The 15175-nt window shown below is 40.4% G+C and overlaps 1 protein-coding gene across 2 annotated transcripts in view; it reads left to right on the forward strand.

Moving 5' to 3' along the window:
• The window catches only part of ARHGAP32 (Rho GTPase activating protein 32), a 190079-nt gene that overhangs the window by 88651 nt on the left and 86253 nt on the right, over positions 1-15175 (forward strand). For both annotated transcript variants that reach the window (XM_039496377.1, XM_039496378.1), the window contains exon 8: positions 7280-7361. In XM_039496377.1, the coding sequence (XP_039352311.1) occupies positions 7280-7361 (82 nt within the window). The remainder of the gene's footprint in view (positions 1-7279; positions 7362-15175) is intronic.

Consider the following 15175-nt stretch of genomic DNA (forward strand, 5'->3'; position numbering starts at 1 on the left):
CTGTAACCCCTAAGTCCTTTTCTGCAGAACTGCTGCCTAGCCAGTCGGTCCCTAGTCTGTAGCAGTGCATGGGATTCTTCCGTCCTAAATGCAGGACTCTGCACTTGTCCTTGCTGAAGCTCATCAGATTTCTTTTGGCTCAATCCTCTAATTTGTCTAGGTCCCTCTGGACCCTATCCTGACCCTTCAGCGTATCTACCTCTCCCCCCAGCTTAGTGTCATCTGCAAACTTGCTGAGGGTGCAGTCCACGCCATCCTCCACATCATTAAGGAAAATATTGAACAAAACTGGCCCCAGGACCTACCCTTGGGGTGCTCCACTTGATACCGGCTGCCAACTAGACATGGAGCCGTTGATCCCTACCCGTTGAGCCCGATGATCTAGCCAGCTTTCTGTCTACATTATAGTCCATTCATCCAGCCCATACTTCTTTAACTTGCCAGCAAGAATACTGTGGGAGACCGTATCAAAAGCTTTGCTAAAGTCAAGGAATAACACGTCCACTGCTTTCCCCTCATCCACATGATGGTGGATGGTGACTAAACTAAGGAGCCAGCCACCTTCAGTCTTCTCCTGCAATATACTCGATGGCTTTGATTTTTAAAATATCTAAGCTCATTACATGTTTCAGAGACGGGCAGTTTTTTTGAAGGAGTCTTTACTCCGACTCTAAAGAGGGTGGTCTTCCCTGGCTGATCCTACTGCAGGGAACGCACACTGGATAGGGACTAAACATTGGGCTTGTTTCTATAGAGTAGTAAGTAACAAGAACCTAGTCCAGCCCAGTGAGACTCCTCATGTACTTGAAGTTAAGCATGTGCTTAAATGCTTTATTGGATCAGGCCCTGTTGTTTAGCCCCTGGCAGATCAAGTTCTGACCCCTTTCTGGGGTTTTCTTTATTACTGTGGCTGTATGTAAGGTTGCACTCTTGTTTAGTTGTCTCGTATCTGAGATATTGACTGCATAAACATGTTGCCTGTCTTTACTGAACTCATCTTATTTCCCTTGATTGTTCTCTCTTTCTCTAGGCGATAAGGGTTTTTCTTATTACAATGTTTTTCCTTGTCCTTCTGCTAGGACAAAATGAGAACTCTAAAGTGAATACAGAGGAGTTGGTTGAAAGATTCTAGGGAAAAGGAAGGTGTTGTGTAGGTAAGGAAAGAGATTATGGAACTAAGAATCTGCAGAAATGACCTGTGGACACATCAGGAAGGGGAAGGAAGAAGAATAATTATAAAATGGAAAAGATTCTAAAATTTAGTTGTCTTGAGGATAAGTGAACCTGGATGAGATAGAGATGTTGAGGAAGCGAAAGAGAATAAGATGAAATTTCAAGGGTAGCATGAGTCAATTACACTTGAATGATGATCAATAGCAGGCAGAGTTATCTGATGTGTTAAATTTCTCTTTGCTGTATCTTGTACCACTACTTCTGTGTTAAACATTCCACTTACACATTAAGGAATCTGGAGGAAACAAGCTCATGATTCACGTGCACAAAAAGATCAGCTACATTGCACCGTGTCTGGAAATTTTGAAAGGGAAAGTCCAGTTTGACAGTGTGTGCATTTGTGTGCAGATAACGTCTGATAAGTTACGTCATGTCTGGCGGAAGAGTCAACAGTCACAGGATGAAGATAAGATCAGAAATAAGATCACAGGCAGTTAGGAGTAATTTCAGGAGTGAGGGAGCTGATTCCACATGCTCCCTCTGAATATCATAAGGCAAGTGTCAAGGTTTTATTACTTCACTTGAGGTGGCTAATTCCTCCCACTCCCTAGTCTCCATCCTGAAAGTTTAGACTGTAGATGAATTTTCATGTTTGACAAGGGATGTCGTGTTTCATTATTGCCAGAATTATACCTAAATACAGTGTCACATAAATCCCAGACTGAGCTGTCATGGGGCAGTTGTGGAGAAGATTGTCATTGTGTTAGAGCTTAGAAGCCCCCATCTAGCAAATGGACTCTTGTTAGGACCACTTTCCAGGCCTGGGTATAACCAGACAGGATAAGTAGAGCAGAGTAGCCAAAGACCAGGCTGACTGGATTATTCATTGCAAACTGTCACATTTCACATTGAATTTTTACATCCCCACTGAGTGTCCAAATGTCTGCACTTCCATTGCAGCAGCATCTTTCCTGATAGATGGCAAAGATGCTCTAGTGTCTGTGATGCAACACACCTCCGCCCGTGGAACAAGGCGACCACTTAGTGTTTGCTTTTAAGACAGAAAATAATGTAAAGTGGAGTTTTTAATGACATTTTCACTGATCTTTATGTTCAGTGTCCTTAATGAATCACAACATTCACTATAAGATTATTCCCCAAACACAATCTCCTCCTCATTAAGTGTCACCCTCCTCAATCTCTTCAGTGTGGTGTTTTCCTTCCTTCCTTTCCTTCATCCTCTGTTCTTTCAGTCTTCCACTCCATCCCTACAGCCCTCAAGAACTAAAACCCTGGAAACAATCATTTCTCTTTGCCGCTTTTGAGATGCAGTGGCACATTTTGCTATTCTTGATAAGATCTCTGTTGAAAGACAGACCCATGAACCCCTGGCCTTTCAAATGTCCCCTCTAACCTGTATTCCGTATGGAGCACAGTTAAAATTTGCTGATTTAAATCCTAATCCTGTTTGGGATTTCAAGAATGTGTAGCATTCCCCCAAAGACCCATAGATCTGCCTTAGATTGGTCTGGATAGTGAAACAGACTATTAGTTGAGAGTGTTTTTCTTTGTGCATAATTTTGCAGTGTAGAAGTTTTCAGAGTAAAATAAAATGTTTGAATGCGAGAGAGCAAAGCATGTTTATGTGAACTGAGCACAGGTTTGCAAACTCAAGTCTTTAAAGGAAAAATTGTAGCTTCCGTTTATTGCTTTGGGAACCCAGTGCTGGAAGCAACCATCTAGCTGGAGAGAGACGTCACTCGTGACGCAGACGTTGTGAAAGAGCCTGCTGGATGCATCTCTAGTGACGACATTTCTCAGCCAGACGGCCACCTCCATCTGCAGGATCTGAGGTGCCAATTGCCATAACATCTTAGACAAAATTGTATCTGAGTTTATTCCTGGCAACAAAAAGTTTCCTACGCTATGAACAGTTGTGCTGCTTTGCTGAGTGGAAGGGCTGCACTTTACCTGTAAGTATGTGACAAAAGTGTGTGTGTGTGGGTGGGTGGGTGCCATTCCCTCACCTAGCCCTGCGTTTTCTTGCAATGCTGTTGACATTAGAGTCCCTTGATCCTTGCATGCCAGTAGTATCAAGGCTAGGACTGTGCCTTGCCCTTCTGTCAGTGGGGAGATACTTTGTTTCCTCTTTTTCCTGTCTTGCAGCCATGCAGGGCTGGGCACCATGAAGCACAAAGAAAACTCTAGAGGGGAAAAATCTGAGTCCTCATGCTACTAACTCTGACTTGTGCCCACAGTCAGTGTCTGGAGTATTTACTATGCAGATTGATCTCCGTAATTCTGTTAGAAAATTGGCCCATATTGTCTGTTGTATATCTGTTGTAGGTTGTGCCTGCCCTGTAGTACCCCCTGCTGAATTAGTGTGGTGCTGCATGTATTCCATGTCTCAGTTTCCCTTCTCAGGAAGCCCGTAACTCTATTTCAGGCACTCTTGATGCTTGACTTAATATTCTCCTTGGGGCGTGTTTATTATGAAACCTCATACAAAACCCCATAACAAAAAGTCCCAGATAAACAAAAGGTCCTTCTGGCTTTCTGGAGCCTGCCCTGGAACCTCTGTTCCCAATCACCTCAGGGTTATCTTCTCAGTCGTTATGTCTGTCTTTATGGCAGGAGCCCAGCCCTCCTCTTAGAACTTAGGTAGCTCAAGCACTTGTTGTCCCTCTCCCTTACCAGGAGTCCCCAGCTCTCCTCCTGGAGCTGGGTTGCAGTTTACTTCTATTCCTGTGTCTTCTCCTTACTGCAGGAGCTCCTGCCCACCTCCAGCAGCTGGGTAATTAAAGCAGTTGTTGTCGCTCAGCTGGCTCCACTTAGTCCTCAGGCTGGTGATTCAGGATACCTGAGTTGGGGTTGGTCCTGCTTTGAGCCGGGGGTTGGACTAGATGACCTCTTGAGGTCTCTTCCAACCCTGATATTCTGTGATTCTATGACACTGCAGAAGCCCTCTCTTACTCTCTTCAGTGTCTGCAGGCATCTGCCCTACGTGAAGGAGGGGGCAGCATTTACGCTTGTCCCAACTCATCCCCAGTTGGGAGAGAGGGGAGCCTTGCCCCAGGCCTTTAAAGAAGCAATACCAGTGTTTCCTTCCAAACCCTGCTTGCACCCGGGACTGTTTCCTCTCTCCCAGTATCTACCAGGTCCTTGTATCTATAATCAGGCCTTACAACACTTGACGAGACAGACCAGGAGTCAGGGTGGACTGACCTGCAGGCAGTACTTCCCTTAAGGGGCAGATTATGTTCCAGACATGACACTGTGACAAGGTAAAGGAGGATGATTATATATTATAAAGCAACGTTTCCAAACGGCTGATTCAACTTGGGGGTGGTGGTGTGATGGTGATGGTGGTAAATATTGTAGCCAACAAACTTGTTGAGCTCTTGTTGCTCACAATTTTTTTTTTGTAATGGTTCATTTTTATAATAGCAATAAGATACATCCAGGCAATGTAATACTGCCCTATATCTGTATGGTAGAGTGTCTGAAGGTCTTATCTCTCCCAAGTTATCCTGTGATACAAGGAAATATGGCAACACCCTGGAATGTCTTAATAATAATTTCTTTACCCTTCTGTAAACGCTTTCACTGAATGCTTTGCAAGCATTAATTAAATGTCAGACCTTGGCTGCAAAGAAAGAATCATTACACCCATTCGAGGAAATCGCTTAGGCACATGCTTAACTATAAGCATGCACTTACATACCCACCTTGATTTGCAGAATCAGGGTTTTACAGAGGAGTAAACTGAGACGCTGAGAGGCAAGATAAGTGTATATTTTTTTCATGTAGGTGTTGAAGTACAGCAAAACCTGCAGCAGGTCATTAGTGCAAGGGCTTATCCCAGCATTGTTTTTTTCAAGTAAATTTCATTCATGGTGTGAAGGCTCCTAAATTCAGCTTGCGTTATGGCCTTGAAATGTGATAGAAAATAAAATTGAAGATTGTCTTTAAGCCACAGTATGAATCTGTGCAATCAGCGGTGCTTCTCTGCACCCTGATGAAGGGTCTACTGTTGTGATGTGGTGTTTGGCATATGCTAGTGGGGGAAGATGACTCTCTGCATTAGATAATGGATGATGATGCTTTTGATGCAAATAGAAAATAGAGGGTGGGGTTGATTAGGTTGTCAGACTTGAAGTCCCTGTTTGACACTGTGCAAAGTAACATCATCCTCTTGAATTCTGTTACCTGGAAAGGTGTTTTATATAGTTTATCTGTGGCTTAAATACAGTTTTTTAAAAGAAGTTTTGGGGACCCCAGAGAGGGAGAGAGAAGGAAATGTACACTCTTCTGTCTGCCAAGAAGCAAATGCAATACTAACTAGAGGTGGCAATGGGAACAGAGTAAGTAAATTAAACTCTTCCTGGACTTCCTGATATATTAGTGAGGGGCTTTTCTCTCCACTCCACCTCAGTCACTAATGTAATTATCTGGCAAACGGCATATGTGAAACCAAAGACATTAACTTGTCAATAAGCCAGTAAATTATTATAACGAAACCCAAACTAGCAATGCTGTTTTAAAATTGCAGCTTGCTTGCCTATCATTGTGTAAATTGTAAAGGGACGTGCATCCATCGGATGAGATTGAGCCTATCTGTAGCCTATGAAAAAGAAAAGTTTTCATTTTGTTTGGTAGCTGCTGTTAGAGCAGCAATGCCTCCTGTTTGCTTAGATTCACTAAGGTGTGAACAGTTTCCCCATAAAGATGCTTAAGAGCTTCATGTGTCTTCCCGTGTTGGCATCATGAGATACCATGGGTCTGACATAAAAACTAAGGCTGAAGTATAATTACAGTGGTAATAGAAACATTATTTATGATTGTGTCACAATAAACCAACCTCTCCCTGCTTGATTTAAGATGTGCAGCAATCTTTACCTTTAGATGACCTTGCATTTATCTAAGTATATATCATCCCCGCTATTAATTTTAGTACATTGCCAAATCCTTTAATCCTGGATCATGCTCTAACAGTGCCCTGCTGCATCTGTTGAGATTAACTCTTGGACTGAACTCACTTATTTATACAAAATCATGAAAACTTTGTATGGAAGGCAAGGAAGCAGATTTAAAGTGGGTCAGAGCAAGACATAAGGGGTTGGTTGTGACCCTGAAAGAATGATCTCTTGAGAAGCTGGGAAGAAAAGGTGACTCAGTTAAAGAATATAAGTCTTTAGAACTAGTACCAGCAAAATGAAGTCAGGAACTTGTCGAGACAAGTGCAGCTAAAAATTATCTCCTTTAAATGGCAGTTAGTAATGTTTGTTGTTAACCTGGCAAGATGGAGATGTCCTCCTGAGCATGTGCCGTGTTTTCTCTGGAAAGAAACAGCTGTGTGGAGTGTGTCCTGAGATGTCTAGAAGCAATGATATAGCTATCTTGGTGTTTGCTGTAGAGACTCTGAAAGTAAACCGTGCGGCATCATTCATTCCCTAATGTGCTCCCTGAGCTGGAAGCTGCATTGTTTCTGTAATAGGGCATTGTGAAAACAACTGCGAGAGAAAAATGCACAAATATATTAGTCTGCATTTAAATTCATTTTAAGAAAAGCAATAAAAGCAGATATCTGTGAGTGTAATATATCAGCAGTGGAAAAGACATCAGTATTGCTAACATTTTGAATTCAGCTGAGTGATATATCAAGAGCCAAAGAGTGTTTCCCCTTTCATAGTATGCACAGTGTTTGAAATTAACCCCCGTGTAGACTAGAAAACACCTTTGCACCCCTCAAATTTCACTTGAGCCTGCAGGCCATCTCATCTGTGTGCCCAAATGCATAGTTTGTTGCAAGCTGAAATATTTATGGAAAAAGCTTTCAGATTTTTAACAAAGTTTAGTGTATTGCACAACACTAATTACTTGGCGTATAGACTTCCTGGTTACATCATTTTTTAAAAATTATAGTTATACTAATCCATGTGTACGTTTCATACAGTTGTGGAGCAGTATACAAACAGGCTTAAAAGAGAAAAGGTAACTAACACATGGCTTCTCTCACACAGTAATTGGCAGTATACGCAGCTTTAACTGTACTATCTTAAATATTTTGCATTCATACCCTGTTTCTGTTTTTCTTGTCATACAGGTTGGATTCTTTCCGAGTGAATGTGTTGAGCTAATTAATGACAAAGTTCCTCAATCTATGACCAACTCTGTGCCAAAACCAGGTAGGTGTGTGTGTGCAGTTATTCAAAACATTTTATGGAAGTTCTCTCTTCCATGCTCCACATTTTATCACTTTTTTACACTTCTCATGATCTGTTTTTCACTGCATCACCCATATGTTCCACTGTGTTGGGCGTCTTGCATTCTCTTTGTTTCGTGAGCTAATATCAATGTGCATTTCATGTGTGTTCTGAAATATTTAGACTTCCAAGGTTTTGGGGTCCCTTCCACAACCTCTGGGCATGCTCCCCTCACCAGTCCTGCTTTTGATGCCTTTGTCAGAGTGTAGTACGTTGTTGGTTTTTTTGTATGGAATGTAGGGATGATCCAAAAACTGTTATGTCCACTTTGATACAATGGGGAAGATAGAAACAGTGGGACCTGGGGATGGAGTAAGGTCTTGTCTACACAGGGACACTCAGCAAAACTTGACTTTTAAAGTGGATTAGTTAAACCTCATTAAATCCATGTGTGGACACTCTTATTTAGAATTAAAGTGCCCTTAATTTGGTTTAGCTTAATTCACTTAAATCAAATTAAACAGAATTGAGGCCACTGTCACATTCTGTCACATTCTGAATAAAATCATCTACACAGGAATTTAATGTGGTTTAACTAATCCACTTTAAATTCACACTGTTAGTTAATTTGGATTAATTTTCCTGATAGCCCCTATATAGACAAGCCCTTAGATACAATAGGACTCAGATCCTAATCACCCCTGATTCTGGAACTGCAAATCCAAAGCCCAAACCCACCTTTCTCATCCCACTTCTCTTCTGGATAGCTAGGTGTTGTATGAAGTGCGGGACCATTATTGCGGGAATGCATTGATCAAGGAAAAATTAAATGGAGAAAAAAATGTTAGACCTGATTCTGCTCTCAGGTCCACTAGTCTAGTTCAGGGCTAGCTCCGCTGACTGGTGCTTATGCATGTACAATCAGTCCTCATGTATTTCTGCACCTCCTAATGATACTGAGATTGTTCTTTGCTCTGTTTTCTTAAAAAAATCCTGCTTTAAAAGGTCACCCTAACTGCTGTCTCTGTGTCAAGGGGGAAACATCTTGAAATCACTGATCTGACTGCATTAAAATGGTGCAGCGCCGCAGCAACTAATCCCTCTAGAATAATTGAGTGACAGGGAATGAAGGATTTTCCCCTTTTCTGGGGAATGCCTGGGAGAACACCCATCTTAGTGACGCGTTTTATCTGCCAAGAGTGCAAATCTGACGACACTTTTTTAAAAAATTGTGGTTCCAGGGGTTGATTTTACTAAGTGACATTCCTTTTGGCAAATTCCATTTTAGTGCTCGGGGCTTGTGGGTCACCAGTAGAGTCATGAACGCTAAGGTATCTATGCAGTGCATCAATCTGCATGCTTTGAGTGGTTGAACATTCAAAAAGAATATTTTCCACTGTTGCCCCAGTCTCCCTGCCCTGCCTTCATCCTCTCCAGGAACGTGGGAATGCGCTTGTGTTAGCTTCTCTGTTGCACAGCTCATCAGCAAGTCAAGTCATTGCAGCAGGTGTGCGCTTAGTAAATCCAATATGCTTTCTCGAAGCTTGAACTTGATCTGTAAGTACTGCAGTCATTCACTTCTCCAACCATGTTTTTATCAGTCCAAACATGTAGACAAAGGCAACTTTAGACCCTAATATAAGCTGGGCTGAGGAAGACAATCACAGTCACATGTGTTTATCATTAAATATGGCTCAGGCAATTAAATTAAATGTCATGAATTGCTGTTAAGTAGTTTCTTACTAAGCCTTAATGAGAGATAATGAAGCAGCATAGATTAATATATCGTATTTGGCTTTAACAGCACACTAGAGAGGTGTGTGTTTTTCACAATCAAAGAAAACATCTGCTTTAGATTCAGTATAAAAAGCGCAAGTTCTGTTGCAGTTAGTACATGAATGAATGATTAGGTCTCGGTGTTAACCTTCTGTAATAGTTGCCCCATAAATACAGTAGGCCCCAAGGATACAGGATTTACTTACGGCTACCAAGAAAAAAACCAAAGCCGTATCTTAAGTCTACATTCAACAGAACCTGCACATTAAAAATAGAATCTTGATTTACCATCTGTCCCATTGTAAGCAACCTGGTTTGTGAATGGAGGTATTTACATTTATAGTAGGCAACACAGCAGCCTGCATATCTGGAAAATCAAAAAATATTTTTAACCATGGACAGTTTTTTAGTTTCTTCTCAGAAATGACCTAATATAGAAGAGCTGCTTAGATAGGACAGGCCAAACTAGTGCCTATGGGTAACATTTTCAAAAGAGCCTAAGTGCCATTGACTTTCAGTGAGACGTGGGCCCAGATTTTTAAAGATATTGAGGCATTGCTGTGCTCAGCATTGTGACACCTAACTGATTTAGGAGGCTAAGCCTCATTTTCAAAAGGCACCTAGGAGCCAAAATCCCATTGACAATCGTTGGTATTTTGGCTCCTATGTGTCTAAGTCCCTTTTTGAAAATGAGGTTTAGGCCTCTAAATCAGTTAGGTGTTGCAATACTGAGCGCAGCAACCCCTAAATACCTTTAAAAATCTGGGCCTTAGGCTCCTAAGTAGCCAAGTCCGTTCTGAAAATTGGACGTAGGATCCTAAATCACTTACGTGCTTTTGAAAATGTACTCTAATAGCCTTTTATCCAGCATCACAAAGAAATGCATCCGAGTCCCAGTTCAGTCAGGCACTTCTGCACATGCTTAACTGCCTTGTTGAAAAGGGATTGATTTAAGAATGGGCTTAAAGTAAAGAATGTGCTTAGGTGCGTTGCTAAAGTGGTCCCCAAATGAGCACCTGCTCAGCACCTTACTGGCAATCTCAGCGGAAAAGACAAGGCATGGAGACTGAACTGTACATGCAGTTTTAGAAGCGGTCCCTCCACAACATGGTTAAAGTTGTGTTGGTGGGACAGTGTGGGGAAATCTATATTTGTGTGTGTGTTTCTGTGAATATGATGCGGGCCTCAGGCTTCCAGAGCAACTTCTAAACACATGAAAATTCATATCAGATATCTTTTTAATTATGTATATTTTAGTGTTACCAGGGAACAGTGAGATGCTTTTCCAACAGGAATTGGTTGGGGCCATGTCCTTACTTTACAGTATTCCAACCAGAATCAACCTAAGGTTTTAGATTTGGACTCAATAAGGCATATTTAGCAAAATGTGACCTTTGTTTCCTTAATCAGAATGTTGTGTGTGAAGCATTCAGGATGTTTTGTATCTACAGCATTGAGTTGTTTGCCATGAAGGAATTTACAAACATAGAACTGATTGTATTGTTTAATTGCTCATAGATTTTGCTGAATTAAGTAATCTAATGAAAAGCAGATGCAGAGCAAAGAATTTCCTGCCCTGCTATCTATTTATTTATTCATGATGACTGAGAGCTTGATTTGCAGAAGTGATGGGAGTAACACTTTAATAGACCCATAAAATACTAGGTTGGGCTTAAATGAAGTACAATTAATGAGTGAGATTCAAATGAAAATGAGATGTAGTAGGCTAAAGAGGAGAGGTGGGACTAGGTACAGGCTGCATTTAGGAATAATATTTCTTTAATTATAGAGGTGTTTGCTAACACCAGAGATGTAAGCTGAATAACTTTCTAAAGAATAACAGGAAACCTGGATTTAAGTGAAAATTGTATCCATTTTATCCAGTTATTCTGATATTCAAAGGACTAACAAAAGAAAAAATGCTTCTTGCCATGAGTTTGCTTTAAGATATATTTGACAATAAAGCTTGTAATTAAAACTATTAATTTCTGAACATACTGATGGCATCATTTGTGAAATGAAAGCCCAGTGTAACACTTTAAATCCATTTCAATTCTGCTTTAATACAGAATTTGTAGTTGTGTGTAGATGTATATGTAGACCTATATCTTCTTAATTCAAAATAAACAGTCCAATTTATGGTAGTTAAAGTGGATTCCTATATTGCGTGGAATGAGTTGGCTTTTTATAACCATGATCTCTGTCACCAACATCAGGCTTATAAATACCAAGCTTTAATTTCAAGTGTATTTCAGTATTTATTCCGCAAACATAGTGTCTCGAGTCATGATCCAGTGAGACCTCACAAGCTTAGCTAGAGAAGACTCAATCAGTAGCTCCATGGGGTAGTACGTAGAAAAGCTAGGAGCTTCAGGAATCGGTGAGAGTTATTCTTTGAGTAGATTTTCCCTTTTGAATTTACATTGACCAATGCCCCAGATTATTTCTAGTGAGCCCAATACCACAGAAGTAGAGCTGGGCAAATAATGGATTTTTTGGTTCACTGGCAATTCTGAAAAATCAAAACCATTCATTTAGGGGCAAACTAATAATGGATTTTTTTGAAAATTTCGGCTAGCCAAAAATCAGAAAATATTTCAAGTGGAATTGAACTCGACACAAATTCACGAATAATTTTGGGTCGAGTGAAACTTCATTTTTCAGCGACTAAACTATTTGCCAAAATATTTTGCCTAGCTCCATGCAAGGCACCTTCCTCTTTCAGTTGAGACCCACAACCGATGACATGTCTCTGTTTATTAAAAACTCCATAGTACATAGAAAGAGTTTTAGCGCTGGCCAAATTCCCATTTGTTTGAGTAACACTAATCTACCTTCTTCAGTTCCATTTCATTTGGCAGTGGAATTCTAATCTTCACTTCCTTTCCCAAATGATTATGTAGTGTTGGTGTGTACTGTTTGATAACTAGTACGTCCCACCCCAGAAGTGACTGAACTTGAGTGGCACTGTAGATGGAAGTAGTTCCTGTCTGTATGGTTTTTAAAGAGTTTTGGGACACTTAGAGATGACAGGTGAGACACAAATTCCAGATGATATTATTCTTCCTGGTGAGATGTGAGCCTTTTCAGCCCGCTGCTTCACTGAGGAAAAACTATCAGTGTTTTTCCTCTAAGTGGAATGTTTGGAAGTGCCTTTCAAGTGTTATTTACTCCTCTCATCCAGTGCTGTTCATTTCTGGTAGGTGTTGTCTGGGAACAGGATGTGCATTTGTTCATATCATCTCAGTTTGTCAGTTTTTCATTAGAATGATTTTAGGCATCATCTCTTTTTATGTGTCATCTTTGGTCACTAACCTTTGGATGTCAGCTATGATAGTTAAATGTCATTTAAAAAAGGGTATCATGCTTATCCTCATGCATAAACTCGTTGTACGTCTTGCTTGTTAACATATAACTTGTTACTGTGTGTCTCATCCTGCATAAAGCCTTGCTTACCAAATCTTGTCTCAGAAGTACTTTGGCTTGACAGTTTGTTGGAAGGGTTTGAACATTGTCACCTCTTAAATTGGGAGAGATTAGTGCCAATATGAAAACAACATAAATACAGTTTATGGCATGTTGACAGCATGAAGTTCTCAGTGTAGTGGAGAAGGGGTGGGTTGGTGCAGAACATCTCTCTCTCTCTCACGCATTACTCTTTCAAAGCCCTGAACTTGTTAAAATTCCAGTGGGGCTGTGCCACCACTAACCCAAATAGCAGCCTTGTTTATGACCAAGGAATTCATTTTGTTTAGATTTAACGGGTATATTTACTTATCTACTAGCTATATGTACATATATACTAGCAAAGCCTCATTAAGGCGTAACACCATATATATAATATGTATTGTAATTATTTATAATATAATAGATATAGAATTTTAAGTCTTAATGAGGATTAGCTAATATTTTAATACATGTGTTACAAGCTGTAACATTTTTAACATAATGATGAAGATGAATCAAAACTCCAGATTCAAATAACCCACTGAACTTCAGAGGTGTTTAAAATCCAGGTCTGCGGCATGAGTTGAGTATTGGAAATGAATTGGTCATTTTAAATGCAAAGATGTAAAACTGAGTTGCACCACTTGTCTAAGAGATGGTTGCTAACAAAACAAATGCTGAAGAAGTTGAACCTGCATTAAAATAAAACTGTTGTAAACTCTGGAGACAAGGACAAATTGTTTTGTTTAAGATGTGTTGTAATATGCAGGTGAAGGGAGCAAACAGCACAGGTTCAGTAATGCAGATCCTGTATTTAAGCAGACCAGTTAACATTGGTTACTGCACATTGGAAATAGATTCTAGCTGGCAGTTACTCTAGACAAAATACAAATTGATTGTTAAAAGATGTATAATTAAATGTAGTACCATTTTTGTTAATCCTCAACCATGATTTAAAAATAATTTAATTATTGAGTTTTTAATGTATAACTTGCCTGTTAAAACTAAATTGAATTGGAATTTCAGTGAGCCAGCTTGAGGCTAAACTTTCAGTGTGCTGCTAGAAAGGACCCAGATGCACTGATGTGCCTGGGGCTGATGCATGTAGTTCTCTGTGTAGTAGCCTGAAAATGTTCTCGTAATATTGACAAACTTAGAGACCAGTTCAACAAGATGTTCTGTAGTCTCAGATCCCCTTGAATTTAATAGGTGCTGCAGGTGGTCAACACCTTGCAGGACTGGGGGGGGACCCTCTTCTACATGTGCATCTTGTTGTTAAATGAATTGATTTTTTTTCCCCAAAGCATCTTCCATGTGCATGTCTCCATTGTTATGGGCACCACCTGTCAGTCAGACTTTAACAGGACATAGTCAACTTGTTTTAAGACCCAGATTTAAAGTGATCTAATCTGGTGCAAAATTACTTCTGGATTCTTATTGGCATTTGGTTTTTTTAATTAATTATAAAAACAAACCAGCCCTTGGGGCTGACACATCAAATACGCTCCTCTTACTATTCTGCAGTCAGTTAATAGCGTAACCCTGTTGTCAAAGCCCTGCATTTTCCTTCACATCTTTGCAGGCCATAATGCACAGACTGAGAAGTAAGTTAAAGCAGCTTTTTGCTTTAGCGCCATTAGAAATGAAGCAAAATAAAATGTAAAAGGGGACCCAGTCAGGTAGAGAAGTATATTATTATTGTAAATGTCATACTGCAAACTCCGGAGATGATTTCTGTCCTGGTTGGAATTGCCCATCTTTATAGAGATGATACAGCTCCCATACTTGGCTCTGATTCAACAAAGCCCATGAGCACATGTGTGACCTTAAACACATGCTTACATCCCACTGAAATAGTGGGACTAAATCATGTGTTCAAGTGTGTTGCTCAGCAGGGATGGGATAAAAGTTAAAACATAGGCTCAAGAGCTTTTCTGAATCAGGCCCCATGTTAGGTGCTGAGTCCCTTGAACTCCTGTTGACTTTAGGGCACTCAGCACCTCTCGGAAGGTTTCCAGCACCTTGCAGGATTGATTAGGTCCATATTAATGTACATCCATATGTGAGTTTGCGAGGAAATGGCACTGCATGCAGTCTAGCCACGCTTGAATTGAAATTGACCCATTTTGAATGGGTGCATGTTTTAACCATTTCTTTCTTTCTTTCTTTTTTTTTTAATTGCACCTTCCCAGTATCCCCTGCCCACGGAGCCCGTCCAGCGTCTTGGAGCTACTTCCCCCCTTGTACGTTTTCATTTATTCCTCTTTTTTTCTCTTTCTCTCTTCCTTTTGGCATACATGCCAGTCAGTAGCTGCGATGCTTTGAGGGATGTTCAAGGAAGCCAAAGCCAGACTGTGTTGCAATGTGGAGACTATGATAGAGGAATATAAAATCATGAGAGGTGTGGAGAAAGTGAATAAGGAAAAGTTATTTGCTTGTTCCCATAATATAAGAACTGGGGACCACCAAATGAAATTAATGGGCAGCAGGTTTAAAACAAATAAAAGGAAGTTCTTCGTCACAGCGCACAGTCAACCTGTGGAACTCCTTACCTGAGGAGGTTGTGAAGGCTT

This window comes from Mauremys reevesii, linkage group 12, assembly GCF_016161935.1.
Source record: "Mauremys reevesii isolate NIE-2019 linkage group 12, ASM1616193v1, whole genome shotgun sequence".
NCBI classification, from domain to species: Eukaryota; Metazoa; Chordata; order Testudines; family Geoemydidae; genus Mauremys; species Mauremys reevesii.